This window comes from Sus scrofa, chromosome 9 (assembly GCF_054392235.1).
Source record: "Sus scrofa isolate SSC_HxYL_T2T_F1_AM1 chromosome 9, Sscrofa_HxYL_maternal_Yorkshire_Landrace_v2.0, whole genome shotgun sequence".
Taxonomy (NCBI): Eukaryota; Metazoa; Chordata; class Mammalia; order Artiodactyla; family Suidae; genus Sus; species Sus scrofa.
In genome coordinates, this window is record NC_139391.1 from 80,399,380 (window position 1) to 80,414,259 (window position 14,880).

Sequence of the window (14,880 nt, forward strand, 5' to 3'; positions counted from 1 at the left end):
AAGTGATTCAGATATATATGTATATACACTTTAAGATTTTTTTAAGCTTTAATTCTTAAGTTTTTTTTTTTTTCTTTTCTTTTTCGGCTGTACCTGTGACATATGGAGGCTCCCAAGCCAGCGATCAAATCCAAAACACAGCTGCAACCTGTATCATAGCTGTGGCAACACTGGATCCTTAATCTACTGTGCCACAACTGGAACTCCTATACACTCTCTTTGAAAATATTCTTTTCCATTATGGTTTATCATAGGATATTTTTTCTTTTTTAACATTTTTTAGTTGATTTACAGTGTTGTATTAGCTTCAGGTTTACACAAAGTGAATCAGTTATACATATACATATATCCATTCTTTTTTCCCATATAGGTTATTACAGAACATTGAATAGAGTTCCCTGTGCTATACAGTAGGTCTCTGTTATTCATCTGTTCTGTATACAGTAGGGTCAATCCCATCCTTCCAATTAATCCTTCACCCTTCCCCCATGGTTTCACCTTTGGTAACTCTAAGTTTGATTTCAAAATCTGTGAGTTGTTTGTGTTTTTATTATAGGACATTGAATATCGTTCTCTGTGCTACATGGTGGGATGTTATTGATTATCCCCTCCATGTATTATAACTCACATCTGCAAACCCCAGCCTTCCATTCCATCTCTCCCCCAAATCCCTCCCCATTGGTGACAACAAGTTTGTTCTCTCTGTCTCTTGAGTCTGTTCCTGTTTTCTAGATAGGTTCATTTGTGTCATATTTTAGATTCCACATAGAAGTGATAGCATATGGGGTTTTTGTCTTTCTCATTCTGACTTCACTTAGAATGATAATCTCTAGTTGCATCCATGTTGCTGCAAATGGCATTATTTCATTCTTCTTTATGGCTGAATTTTATTCCATTGTGTGTGTGTGTGTGTGTGTGTGTGTGTGTGTGTGTGTGTTCACATCTTCTTTATCCATTCATCTGTTGATGGACATTTAGGTTGTTTCCATGTCTTGGCTATTGTGAGTAGTCCTGTTATGAACATGCTGGTGCACTGTCTTTTTGAATTGTAGTTTTGTGTGAATATATGCCTAGTAGTGGGAGTGCTAGATCATATGATAACTCTATCCTTAGTTTTCTGAGGAACTTTGATACTTTCTCATATAGTGGCTCTACAAATTTACACTGTACCACCAACAGTGTAGGAGGGTTCCCTTTTTTCCACATCCCCTCCACTATTTGTTATTTGTAGACTTTTTGATGATAGCCATTCTGACCAGTGTTAGGTGGTACTTAATTTTGGTTTTGATTTGCATTTCTCTAATAATTAGTGATGTTGAGCATTTTTTCATTGAAGAAATATATATTTAGGTCTTCTACCCATTTTTTGGATTTTTTTTTTGTCTTGAGTTTTATGAGTGTATGTTTTGGAAGTTAAACCCTTGTCTTTCACATTATTTGCAAATACTTTCTCCCATTCCATAGGTTGTCTTTTCATTTTGTATATGGTTTCCTTTGCTATGCCAAAGCTTCTAAGTTTAATTAGGTCCCATTTGTTTACTTTTGCTTTTATTTCTTTTGTCTTGGGAGATTGATCTAGGAAATCCTGGCTGTTATTTATGATAGAGAGTGTTTTGCCTGTGATCTCTTCTAAGAGTTTTATAGTGTTTCATATGTTTAAGTCTTTGAGGCATTTTGAGTTTATTTTTGTGCATGGTAGGATGTGTTCTAACTTCATCGATTTACAAGTATCCAAGCCTATTTTTTATTACTATTTTCCCAATCACATTCCTCCACGAGAACAGTTCCTGTTTCTGGCTTGTTGCTTGTGGTGTACAAACATGCTGATACCTTTGTTGTGACTGGGTAGGAACCATGCCTTGGTCAGAAATGACATTTAAGGTAGCAGGTTGAGGGGAAAGGTTCAGAATCAAAGCAGCATGCTAGAATTGGTGAGAACCGAAGGAGGATGCTGAATTAACATCCATCAGGAAAGACAGAAGTGCAGCCCTGGGGAGACTAAGAAAGAATCACAAGCCCAGAGAATCAGAGGAAAGTTCAAGGCTCTGCTCAGAGGTGTCAGGCAGAAATGGGACTGCACCCAGATGCTGCCTGCTTCAGCACCTACTCTCAGTGCATCTTGTTTGCCTCCTATTTACTAGGCTTAATGCCACATTTGAGAACATAAAGCTACATAAGCAATTGTCCAAAATATCAAGGATGTTATATCAAAATGGCAAGTGGGTAGTCTTGAGAAATAAATTAGGCAGTCCTGGACACAAACACTAGTAATATTAGGATCTTCTAGAGACTGGTGGTTTGCGATTAGAAGGGTTGTCTTAAAATATCGCAGACATGTCCTAAAATTTGGATTAGCTTCCCCAGCCACTTGAAGAGCTGACGTTGGTGCAGACCAACCACTGCCATATTTCCCAACCACTGTTCAACCAACCCTATTAGTCTTTTGACACTTCTCTCTCCAAGACCTTTGGTAAACCCCTAATTGCTAAGTGTGATGGCTTCTTCTTAGTACTCATCTTATACTATCTACCACTCATTCCTGCAGCATCCCCGTCTCTTGCTCAGCACCTCTTGCAAATGATTTTTTGGCATGGACCTCAAGCTTGCCCTTTCAGTTCCAGCCCTAAATTCCAGTTGCCAGCTTAACCTTCATGTCGTCTCCAGAGACCCAAATGTACCATGTTTAAAGGACAAATAAGCTCTTTCTTCCCTCCTCTGCTTCCTCTTTTATATTGTACACTAGAAAAGATGAAAACACTTGCATGAAAGTTAAGCATCTCTGAACCCGTTTAGCACATAGCACAATGCTCAGCACATTTATCAGTACATGTTTAATAAATTAGTGGCTTATTGCATCAAAAAGTCTTAATTCTGTACTCAAGACCATTCATAACATGTCCTCACCCCTATGCTACTCAAACCAAAATGATTTCCTATTATTATTCTTTAGGACAAATCCTCAGAGTCAACAGGGCTGTCCCCACTTCCCACCTTCCATCTGGGAATTCCATGCTGATGTACACAGCCAGTCTTTACATGTTTTGCTCCCTTCCCCCTCAACTGGCTTCCTTAACCATTTATCAAAGTCTATGCATCTTTCAAGGCGGGTCCCATCACCTGTCCTAGATAATACCTTCCTTGACCACATCAGACTAAGGTAACCACCAACACATCATCCCCCCAGTCTCCGAATTCCTCTGGCACCTAACATCTGTACCACAGAATTTAGCACCTGGCTTCATACTTGTTCTCTTTCTTTGGTATAAACAAGACAGAAAGCTAGTTTCTCTTCCAGGGATTCACAGACAGGAGTAAATTCCTTCTTGAGTTTTTCCCAAGAATGTGTCTTTGAGGAGGAATTTATATTCTTTCTTTCTTCAAATGGTAAAATCTATGTATCTCCTTGTGATATGTGTTTTCCCTTTTGTCTTCATTATCAGGAAATTTCAAGTTGCTTTAGTACTAGATTGTAATAATCAGCTTATCTCAGGATCCTAGTATTAGCTGTCTATTTTACCTGCATCAGTGGTGTTTTATTCTTAACTTTGCAGTGAACATAACTTGTAAGACAACATAAACCCTTTTGGAACAAAGTGAGAAAATAGACTCCCCAATTTTCTTCAAATTTTCTTTTATTTCACAATTACTTTCCTGCCTGGATTTCAGATTCTTGGGAACAGTTAGATCGTGTATTTCTGTTGATTTCCCAAAGTAGAAGGCATATGGTAGGGCCTTAATAAATCATTGTTGCTGAATTAATGGTTTGGATATTCTAAATGAAACAATGTACTTTGTTTAGGTTAGATTTTTTAAACTCTGACGGAAACGCCTAAAAATGACATAATTCTAACAAAGGGCCCTAAGCATATCTACCTTTGCTAGCATTTTGTTAAATGCTTAATATATCAGAAGAAGAAAATCCCAATAGAACTCAAAAGTTAAAGGTTTAGCTATTACAGGATCTAAGCACGACACTTTAGCACAGGCAAGAAGACTATTGAAATTAATAATTTACTGCCATTAAAACTTAGCAGATGACAGAATGCATTTTTTTTCCACAACCCCAAAGCCCTGTTGGCTGCCAGTGTGGTAAACATGACATTCAGGTGGTATCTGACTTAATTTTTATTCCTCTATCCTCATTTTCACTCCCCCTTCCCTTCCCTTTCTAACATAAGATAGCAAGCATTAAAATTATCTTTCAGTAAAGCTACCTGGGCCAGTCATCAAATTCTTTTCTTCTCTCTTTGGGGGGCGAAGGAGGGAGTTCCTTTTTTAAGCTCACCCATGGAGAATACTTTGAAAGAAACCACAAGAATGTAATCATCAAGTCACAGCCAGACTTAGCTTGTGTTCATACTTCCTGTCTTTTTACTGCTGCCCCAACCAGAACCCCCCCAAACATTCACCCACCAACACATACCTATAGCTGTTAAATATTTATATAGGCATGTGTGAATAATCCATGGAAGCACAAACACTTTGGAGAATTAAAATGCTCCCAGCTGAGTGGGCTTTATCCTTGTGGGAGAAGGGCCTTCATGAATCCTCTTTTTCTCTTTTAACCATAGCAGAAGTGTTTGCCTTTTCATTTTAGTGATATGCTGTGCAAGTTGCTTTCCCTAGCCTTTTCCTTCTAGGCATTAATGTTTGAGGAGAGAATGAGAAGAATAACTAACAGACACAACTATCTACCTAATTAAGAGATTCAGAGATTCCTCCACCCCCACCTCCTGATTTAACCTGCATTTTATGTCTCATGTTGGAAGGTAAATTAAAACTCACTTTTAGCCCAAACAGTAGCTGTGTTTGAACTAAACCAATGTAGGTCCATCTTGGGCAGCCTTGAGTGACCTCTGGACCTTGCAAATTGTTTAGAGTTCATAATCAATGCAAGGCTATTTTCTCATACCCATTTCCAGCATCCTCAATCACCTCACATCACACTTAGCTAAAGTTTCCATTTTTAATACAAATTAATCTCGGTTTGGCTTAGGCTAAACCAAATAAAGTAAGCAAGGAATTCCCGTTGGTCCTGCAGGTTAAGAACCCGACTAGTACCCACGAGGATGTGGGTTTGATCCTTGGCCTCACTCAGTGGGTTAAGGATCCAGTATTGCCATGAGTTGTGGTGTAGGCCAGAAGCTGCAGCTCTGATTTGACCCCTATCCAGAGAACTTCCATGTGCTGGAGGTGTGGCCCTAAAAAAAAAAAAAAAAAAATTAAGCAAATCTGTTACAAAGCAGGAAACATATCAAATGTATTCTATGTTTTGAACTTCTGCCATGAAGGATCCTCTGTGTCCATTCTCACCACATTAAAATAAACGCAACTGTCAGCTCTCCTACTCTCAGATATAATACAAAAGATAAACCTGCATTTAATGCCAGGAGATGCAGTGGTGCAGAACCACAAAAAACTTGCTTGGACTCTTTGCAAATGTGCTCTTCGTATGTATGTATGACACATTTATGACAATTAAATGTCTGTGGCCTAGATTCAATTGTTGAGTAGGTAAATTGGACAATTTAATTACTTAGATAATGTTACCATTACATTTTTAACCTGTTTGATGGGACAAGTCTGGGTATTTAGGGATATGTCTTCTTGAAAAGAAAGGAAATTTGGAAGTTCCCATGCGGCACAGGGGGTTAAGAATCTGGAGTTGCTGCAGCTGTGGTGCAGGTTGCAGTTGTGGTGCAGGTGCCATTTGATCCTTGGCCTGGGAACTTCCACATGCCAAGGTTGTGGCAAAAACAAAAAAGCAAACAAACGAAAAGAGATGAAATGTATCTCTCTCTCTCTTTTTTTTTGAACTAAATGTAGTAAGACCACCAATGTCAGATTAGCTCTGAGAACTGGCAAATATTTACCTGGGGAATTTAGACCTAAGTATGGAGAGAGAATTAAAATGTAATCTATGGATCTAGATTTATAATTTTACATTTTGAAATCTTTAGGAGTTATATTTATAAGTGTATATATCATCATATATATTTATATTTTTATAAGCACATGTACAAATACATATGTAAATTTACTTACAATGGGGAGACAGTTTATAAGCCAGACGAGGAGATGGACAGTTTAAGGACTAGAGTGAAAATGTTCTGCCACTTAACCCACCCACTAGTAAAATGCAGTTGTGCAGTTTAACACTAAATAAGTAACAAATGAATAAACAAAACTGCTTATGCTTGCAAATACATTTATGCTTGCTCGTCCTGCACGGCTCCAACCGTGCTTCTACCTGCTTCTAGGTCCTGCCCATTATCATCTCTCTCTACCCATGAATCCTTAACACGAGTCGCCATCCTTTCCCTCCTGCCTCCTCACACAGCCTCTCATCAGCCTGACCAGTAACCAAAAGGGGTGAACTCGCCCACCTCCTCCTATAACCACTGAGTCTGTCAGAGAGAGACTGTCACTTCAGAGAAGGGCCACCTGTTGGTACCAGGAAGCCCACTGCACAGGGACCCTCTCTGCCTTGCCTCCACTCAAATAAGCCAGGAGCCAGACCTTACCACAAGAGCCCCGGCAGCTGAGGTAAAGGCTGACAGTTCAATTCAATTCACAAGAGCCGGCCTGCTTGTTGAGCGTTTCCACAATTCTGTACAGATTTGTTTCACTAAAATGCCCATTTTCAAGAATCTTTAGGTGGACCTAATATTCATAAAAATCATGCCAGTGTGGGAAATACTCCTTTTGTGACTAGGCAAAGCTTGTAGCTTTTTCTGTGGCATTAAACACTCAAATACTAGTCAAAACCTGTGAATATGTATACATTCTTTTATATGGATAATTATCCTCTTTATTGGTGGCGCCTCCTGGATTAGAAGGATTCTTCCATGCAAATAAGCAATAGAGGAAGGTAATACAACAAAGAGCACCTTTTATGTGGCTCCAGTGCTTATTTAGCAAAACTTCTATGTTCGCAGAGAGGCAAATGCTAAATTCCTGGATTTCTATAAACTTTGTTCTAATTATTTTAAATTAACTAATTCAAGTTAAAGTCCTGAAATGTATTTTTGGTTAATGCACACGAACAATGAACAGCCCCACTGTACACGTTCTGCTGAGAAAAGCTCGCCCAAAGTGTTTCTGCCTCATTTTAAATTTCTGACCATGTTGGAAGAGGTAAAGATATTATCTGGGTACAGTGAGTATTGTTTTAATATTTGCCACAGAAATTAAATACGGGATACTTTGTGCTTTAGAAGGACCCTAAATTAAGTTGTAGATAATGTTCCAGCCAACAGTACCAAATTTGCAACACCTCTTGATTTTTTGGTTTGGTTTGGTTGGTGAGTTGGGGTTTATTTGTTTATTTAAGCACTTTCTTTTTATGGTGGAGACATCCATTTTTGTGTAAGCTTGAAGTTTTGGGGTCCTTTGGTGGTTTTTTAGAAAATGATATTGTGGTCTTTCATTTTAATGTTTCCTGAAAGAACTGGCTGGCTATTTTTTTTAATTCACAGGAACCCACATGACAATTATTGAAGGACATTTTCTTATTACTCATTGTTTAGTATTTTGGTCATTTTTTTCCTCAACAGGACATAGTTTTCAAGGTCAGATTCCAATTGTTTTCCACTTACTTCAGAGTAAAAAGATAGGAAGTCTACTATTAGTTGTCTACCCTCACCCCACTTTCCCATATAATACCCCCTGCTCCCCTTCACCTCACCCGCCAAGAAAGGCTCACAGTTTGGGGAGACATTTCTACTAAGTTGGCTTTGAAAGCTAATCATTTACAGGCAAATGCAACCTCAGGAACCACAGTGTTGGGAGGTGTTAGTAGGCATTTTAACACAAATCTTCCTACTTACCAACCTTCAAAAACCTAAAGCCCATTAGGATGCCTAGAAGCTGCCTGATAAGAGGGAAATAAATCCTATAGAGGGAAATAAAACAAACCTATTCCCTAGATATGACTTAGGTACATTTCTAACATCAGAAATACAAACTCATCTCTCATTAAATCATTTTACAGTTAACTGATTGGAAAAATATGTAGCTCTATTCATTGTCAGAAGTATACTTACAAAATCAAAGCTCAAGCTAGAGATCAAGTCTTTATTGTAAAACGTTGATGGGTGTTGTAACAGTTCATTTTTGAAGCGAGTTCACTACCTGCCTCCCTTGTGTAAACTTAATATTCTTTATTCCTTCTCCAGTTGGTCAAATGGGTCTATTATTAGTTTTATAATTTCAATTTTTTTCAGTTAAGTCTGCCTTGGTACATTTTTATTTGTGTATTTTGATGAAATACAAGGTTTAAAAAAATCACTACAATATGAATTCTATAGAACATCAATGAAGACGGCTTTAATTATAATACTTAGTTTTGATTAACTCTTTGTTAAAACTTCCAGCATGCTTTCTTGCATTTAGCCCTTACTACAGAACAGGGTCTTAGAATCACAAAGCCATTGGGAACTCTTAAGGTCAATTGCTCCAGCTTTCTGTCTTACAGATGAAAAAAAATCTAAGATCCAAGGTTATTAAGTTAAATTCCCCAAGGTCTGTAGTTTTTCCACTTTCTCCTGCTTCCTCTCCTGTTACATTTTCTCTGTGTTATCCCTACCTATCAGATAATATAATTTTAGTCCCTCCCCCAAAGTTGTATAGAATTCAGTGAACTTGAACCTGGCCTTTTGCCTTTTAGTGTCATTTTAATCACTCTCTAATGCATGGCCTGCTTTAATCTCTGCTGGCTAAAGGGCCATTCCCGTCCTGTTTGCCAGTTTTCAGGGAAGATTTCTGGTAGTGTCACAAGGTGCTAAGGGTGCCTGAAATTGTACGGGTAGCATCTTCAGGATGATTGATAACCGATTCGGGATATGAAAAATTGCAACTGTGATATTTTTTCACTCCTTCTGCAAGTGACGCAGTGTGTACTTACTAAGTATTGGTTGAATCGAGTGGAACAGTGAAGAAAGGTAACAGATCCCCTGCTCTTTCTGTAAAGACTGAAGACCTTCCCTGTGTTTCAGTGAGGACCGCACAGTTCCAGGAAATAGAGTATGTGCTTAACAGCTGGAAAAACCAGAGAACCTGAGTCCCCTGTGGTGGCTCAGTGGTAATGAACCTGACTCAAGTTCCATCCCTGGCCTCGCTCAGTGGGTTAAAGGTCCAGCATTGCTGTGAGCTGTGGTGTAGCCTGCAGACTTGGCTTGGATCCTGCGTTGCTGTGGCTGTGGCATTGGCTGGCAGCTACAGCTCCGATTCAATCTCTGGGAAGCGGGTGTGGCCCTGAAAAGACCAAGAAAAAAAAAAGAAAGAAAAGATAAAAAGAAAAAGAATAACCAGAGAACCAAATCCAGCACCACCACGTACAACCTCCGTGGCCTTGGGAAAGTTACTGACTTTCCTGAACTGTAATTTTCTTTCCTGTGTAAATACCATCTACCTTACAGAGATTTTATGCGGATTAAATTAGACAATGTGTGTATAGAGTCAGGCACACGCAAACACCCAACAATTTGCCTTTCCCTGCCCTTCAGGTCTGTCTGGGAGGTGACTGACTGGTAGCCTGCCTCTCTGCTCTGAGAGTCCAGGCGTTAAAATCACACTGATCTACGTCTGGGTATGTCTTTAGCATTTTTGGCACTGCCCTGAAAACTTGTCTAAAACACAGGGTGTTGCAGTGTTATTTCACTGGCATGTGTCACATGTGTCATAGGCTGAGTTATAAGGCAGTTTTCCTTTTTTTTTTTTTTTTTTTTTTAAACAGGTCACTGATGAAAATAAGGCATCAGGAAAGAGAGCACACAAGTAGAGGTTTTTGTTTTGTTTTGTTTTGTTTTTTGCCTAATGAAATTTGATTGTTTTGAAAAACGCTTTCTATAGTAACGCAGGGTAGAATAACATTTAATTTACTAAATGGCCTTGAGTATTTTACAGAGTAAATACTTACAATCATCAGGCTTCTGTAGCTTCAGTATGTATCAATGATATTAGAGGATCCGCCTAAAAAAAATCACTGGCCAAATTTGGCCTACACTCTCCACCTTTTCAAAACTTGTAATGTTCCGAAATTGGTGATCATGTAAGAGCAGCGTGTAACAACTTTGCAGATACAAACATGTATATTTCAAAATTCAAAAACAGAATCTTTAGACCCTACTGCTTTTGATGTATTTTCTGGAAATGTTAATTTCTTTATACGTTTATTATGAAATATGTTAAGCATTTGGGACAAATTTTTAAAGGAGAGTTTCAGATTACTGTTTGATCCCCAAATCAGATAGAATGGAAAATGCCTTCATTTAAAAAACTACAATTAATATTCAGAATAGCACTACTTACTACTGTAAGAGTGGCAGTTAGTCTACACATTATAGCGTGGACCATTCTAAATTAGTGGCCCATAGTTGGGTCCCCTGGGCATCCTAATTGATACTGCAGTCCTGACTAAGACTTCTCCATCCTGTGAATTTATCAAGGTTAAAACAAAGCCTTTGAAAATATAAATCCTTCTCCCTTGCCCTAAACGTGCACACTCTGGAGCTTAGAATTACTGGCACAGTGTCTTGTGTAATGGAAGATTCAGCCCGGGAGGCGGGAAGCTGAAGAAAACCTTGAATAACAGCATTTCAATACTATTAAACATGAGAAAATTGGGTTTGGGTAGCATGAACTAAGTGGTTATTTCCAGATGTTTAAAATCTCCAGGATATACTACATTTCTTAGAGAAGCCACCATCAAAAGAATAAAGAAAGAAACAGCACTAGAGATAAACAGGATAATTGGAGAGAATTAACATATCAAATAATTTCAACTCAAGCAGAGAGAGGAAGAAAAAACTACACAAATAGCAAATAGACAAATAATTTTAGTTCCAAATAACAGTATAAACATGGTGTGGAATAAACACTTTGGCACAAAAGAGTTATAGAATATTAAAATACAAAACTATAAGGCTATTGTCCACTTAATTCTTTTTGAGATCTCAATCTCACATGTTCTTTTTCAAAATACTCTCCCATTAGTACTTCCTAAATTAAAAATAAGACCATATACACCACCCACCCCATGCAGGCAATGCTCCATTTAAAATCTTCTGTTGCTTTAATAGTCTTACAGTTGTGTTAAGGTCTAAGCAATACCAAACCAAAGTAATTCATGGAAAGAGAAATCACTTAGAGTCACTAGCTTAACAAATTTTTTTGCATTAGGTTTAGGCTTTGGGAGCTTTATTGTCTTCTCACTGATTTTTCTCACCTTGATTTCAACACATGCATTTTGTGCATTTTACTTTCGCTCACAGCACATCTTGGGAGTTTGCTCCAATATTTGGGCCTGATTCCCCACAGATTCTTTCTTTGAACATTTTCTGCAGAAAGGATTTTGATTGTTCAAATTGTATGTTATCATTTTTTGATCTTATTACTCTGGCCTGTACAGGCATTCAGTTGAACCCATGAAGAGAGTACAGACAGCTGACTGGATCAAGAAGACATTGGGGAAAAAACTCCCATTGTTTAGATTTCTGTCAGAGGATATAAGAATACTTAATTTCTTTTATCTCTAGGGCTTTCATTATCATTTAAATTTCATTTTACATTAATTGATCAGGGATTAGTAAAGCCATTATGCAGAAATTAGAATAAGACAAGCCAGATGGAATGAATAATTCATGAAGTCCAATTACGTTTTATTTCTGGTGTACTTTCAAACTTGCCTCTGACTTCTGTGCTATTTTGATGTGACAATATTCATTGGAAATCAAGAGTGCCATTTTAATTTATTGTATCCCTCCAGAGTGGAAGCATTTGTATGCAGTGGGGGTGTGCTAATGCATCTCCCCCCAGCCCCCTCTGCAAACACACACATCAGTTTCAGGGCTTTTAGAAATACTGGGTAACCTAGAAAATGTGGTTCACCTCCTATGAAGGTTCAGGGGCAGTGCACTGAGTCCCACCAGTGCACCTGATTTGGATGAAGTGACCCTAGATCGAGAGGTCAGAGTCCCAGGAACAGGAGATTTTTCACCTCACCAAAGAACTACAAATCCCTCTAAAATGTGTCTCCATTCCCGCCGCAAAGTAACCGTTTAATGGTGTAAATTTGGCTGAGGAGCGGATTGGAAGCAGAGTTGCAGCTACAGACAGCGACCACAAGGTGGCAGGCGTTGCCTTCAATGCAAAAGGGCTTTGGGTCGCCTGGACTGCCGGAGCTTCCAGAGCCTTCCCCACAGGTCTGAGCCCGGCAAGCAGAGCACGCTGGGGTTCGGGCCCCGAGCGACTGGCCTAGCGAGGATTCCGAGCTAATGGGTAGCCCCATCCACCTGTCTGGAATGTCTCGCACAGCTATGTCTGAAACCGCCTCCACCGGTCCGTCCCAGCCCCCAGCCCCTTAAGAGTCCCTCCCCGCCCCCCCCCCCCCATTTATTTATGCTAGTGGACAGGTCTAGTAACATTAAAGCTCGGTTCACCTTCTCGAGGACTTTCATCTCGGGAAGTTTTATGACACTTTGTGAATGTGCAAAGTTTTTAATTAGGCTCGCTAGACAGCCCGAGGCAGCACCAGCGCCACAAAGTCTTCACGGTCTCTCCGCTTTACAGCACAACAAGCCGCTCTACTCCTTTGAAGACAATGCAGACTATGTGTACGATGTCATGTGGTCCCCCGTGCATCCTGCGCTCTTTGCCTGCGTGGACGGGATGGGACGCTTGGACCTCTGGAACCTCAACAATGACACCGAGGTGAGCGGCGGCGCAGGCGCCGGGCTGGGCCGGGCGGGCTGGGGAGGGGGGCGCCGTCGGCCTCTCTCCGTCTCCCCCTCTCTCCGAATCTCGGCCTTTTTTGGACAGACCCTCCAATGGCAGCTGAGCTGCCGATCCCCCATTCTCCAGTACTCTGCAGGGAATTGGCAGATGCACTGGCCAAAAATCATTTAATCTCACTTCATCCTTAAACCGTGGCAGAGTCTTGGACAATTGACGATGCTTCTTTGCAAAGAGCAAAACCATACGTGTTCACGCCTTTCACTGCGGGAAAGGAAAGGACACAGGCATATTTCAGAGCGATGTTGAAACAACTCTGTTGGCAAACACTTGGAAAAGTAAGCTTCGGTGGATGGTGACTTGAGATTGAGCTTTTAAAAAAGGGCTATTTGTCAGTGTCTGCTCTTTGCACGATTTCTGTTTTAAATCCATAAGAGGTGAATTCTTTTTGACCGTTTATGTTTAGATCTATCCTCCGTTTGAATTTTACAAAATAAATAATCCTTGTCTGAGATGCTGAACTCACAGGCAGGACTTTTACAATAGTTTCTAATTCTGAACCTGTATGTTAAACTCAGTAATTTTTTAAATGAGATTTTCACAGGTCAAATTGAGAGTACTTGACAAGTGAAAAATAGACAAGTTTTTCCCGAAAAGCAATTAACAATAAGAAAATATTATTTTTAAAATTATGCTCTCTCTATATTAATGTTTTAAAAATTATGCCATGTGCATTTTTCCTTTTTTCCACTCTCTCAGAGTTATTGAGGTGCTAATTCAACTAGGAGAGGTTTTGGTTGGCTTTTTTAAAAAACACGAATACTCAGTGTCCTTCAGTTTAAGACAATAAAATGGTCTTGTCATCGTCCCCTGGTCTGTGATTCGGGGCAGCTCTCCATCAATAAGAATAGACAGGTAAGAAAAACAAGTGCTGAAAACTACATGTCAAGTGGAGAACAAGAGAGAGGTCTTTTGAAGTGTTCTGAGCAGGAAGCAGCTCAGCCTTTTTAATTAGGAAGCCTACAGCTGGAGGATATGAGGAGGAGAGGGCTCCCCTTGTATTTTTTTTGGGGGGGGGGCAGGAAAATATCCTTCAGGTGTTGTTATTGAGTCATTGTATCTTGTGAGATTATATACACTCCAAACCACTGCCAAATAGCTGTCTTTAAAAAAAAAAAAAAAACTTTTCATTAAAGTCCATTTTCCCTTTTGGCTACCAGAACTCTATGAGAAGAGTTATGTAATGAAGCATCCTTGGAAGTCATCAAAAGACAGGAATACACAGTGCCCATCATTTCAGATGTTGAAATGTTTATAACATTATTACTTTTAATAGAGAGGTGTTATTACTGTACAGTGGAATGGCTTCCCAAAGTCTTTCATCACTGTTGATTAAAATCATATTGTTTCTATCTGCTAGAATAAACTCACTCACTTAACCAAAAAACACACATTTTCCAGATTGATTTAGGAGACCTACTCCCCTCCCCAGTCAGAAATCAGATTTAGAAGTGACTCTCAGGTAATAGTCAATGCAGTGGAGGGAGCGTTCTTCCAAGTCCTTAGGAATTCCTCTGAACCTCTTTGTGTTTAGTTTTGCTTTTTAATCTGCTTTTTAGGTAAAATGAAATCAATATCTCAGCATTGCCAAATGTGATTTTCTCCCCTTCTCTCTCTGAGTATCAAGAGATAACCACATAAGTGTTTTATAGCTAAGCATTTTTTAAAAATCAGTACTTGGCATGCAGATCATTTAGTTTTGCGGTGAACATAATTTTGTTTTCACAATAATAATAGTTATAGTGAGTCCAATTCAAAGCCAGTAGTGAAGCAAACACTTTTTAAAACCCTCAAATCATTTTTGTCTTCAATCAAGTTGAACAAGATTTTTCAAATATTTGTCCGATTTGGAATTAGTTAAAACAAACAAACAAACAAACCCCCTGAAATCCCAGTGTTGCTCTGTAGTTTTCAGAATACTGTGCTTTTAAACCAAGTTATTCCAACTGCTCCTATGCAAGGCTTAGTTCATATTCATCTGCTTCACTGACCTCTCCACAGTGTAGTAAATTTAAGTGTATGTATCCTGTCTTTGCAATTAAAATGACTGAGTTTTTAAGTATGAAAATGTTTGTGAAACTGAGTAAT

At 39.2% G+C, this 14,880-nt stretch overlaps 1 protein-coding gene across 7 annotated transcripts in view; it reads left to right on the forward strand.

The window, feature by feature from the left end:
• The window catches only part of DYNC1I1 (dynein cytoplasmic 1 intermediate chain 1), a 345,751-nt gene that overhangs the window by 306,267 nt on the left and 24,604 nt on the right, over positions 1–14,880 (forward strand). For all 7 annotated transcript variants that reach the window (XM_021102404.2, XM_021102408.2, XM_021102406.2 and 4 more), the window contains one exon: positions 12,571–12,711. In XM_021102404.2, coding sequence (XP_020958063.1) covers positions 12,571–12,711 — 141 coding nt within the window. The remainder of the gene's footprint in view (positions 1–12,570; positions 12,712–14,880) is intronic.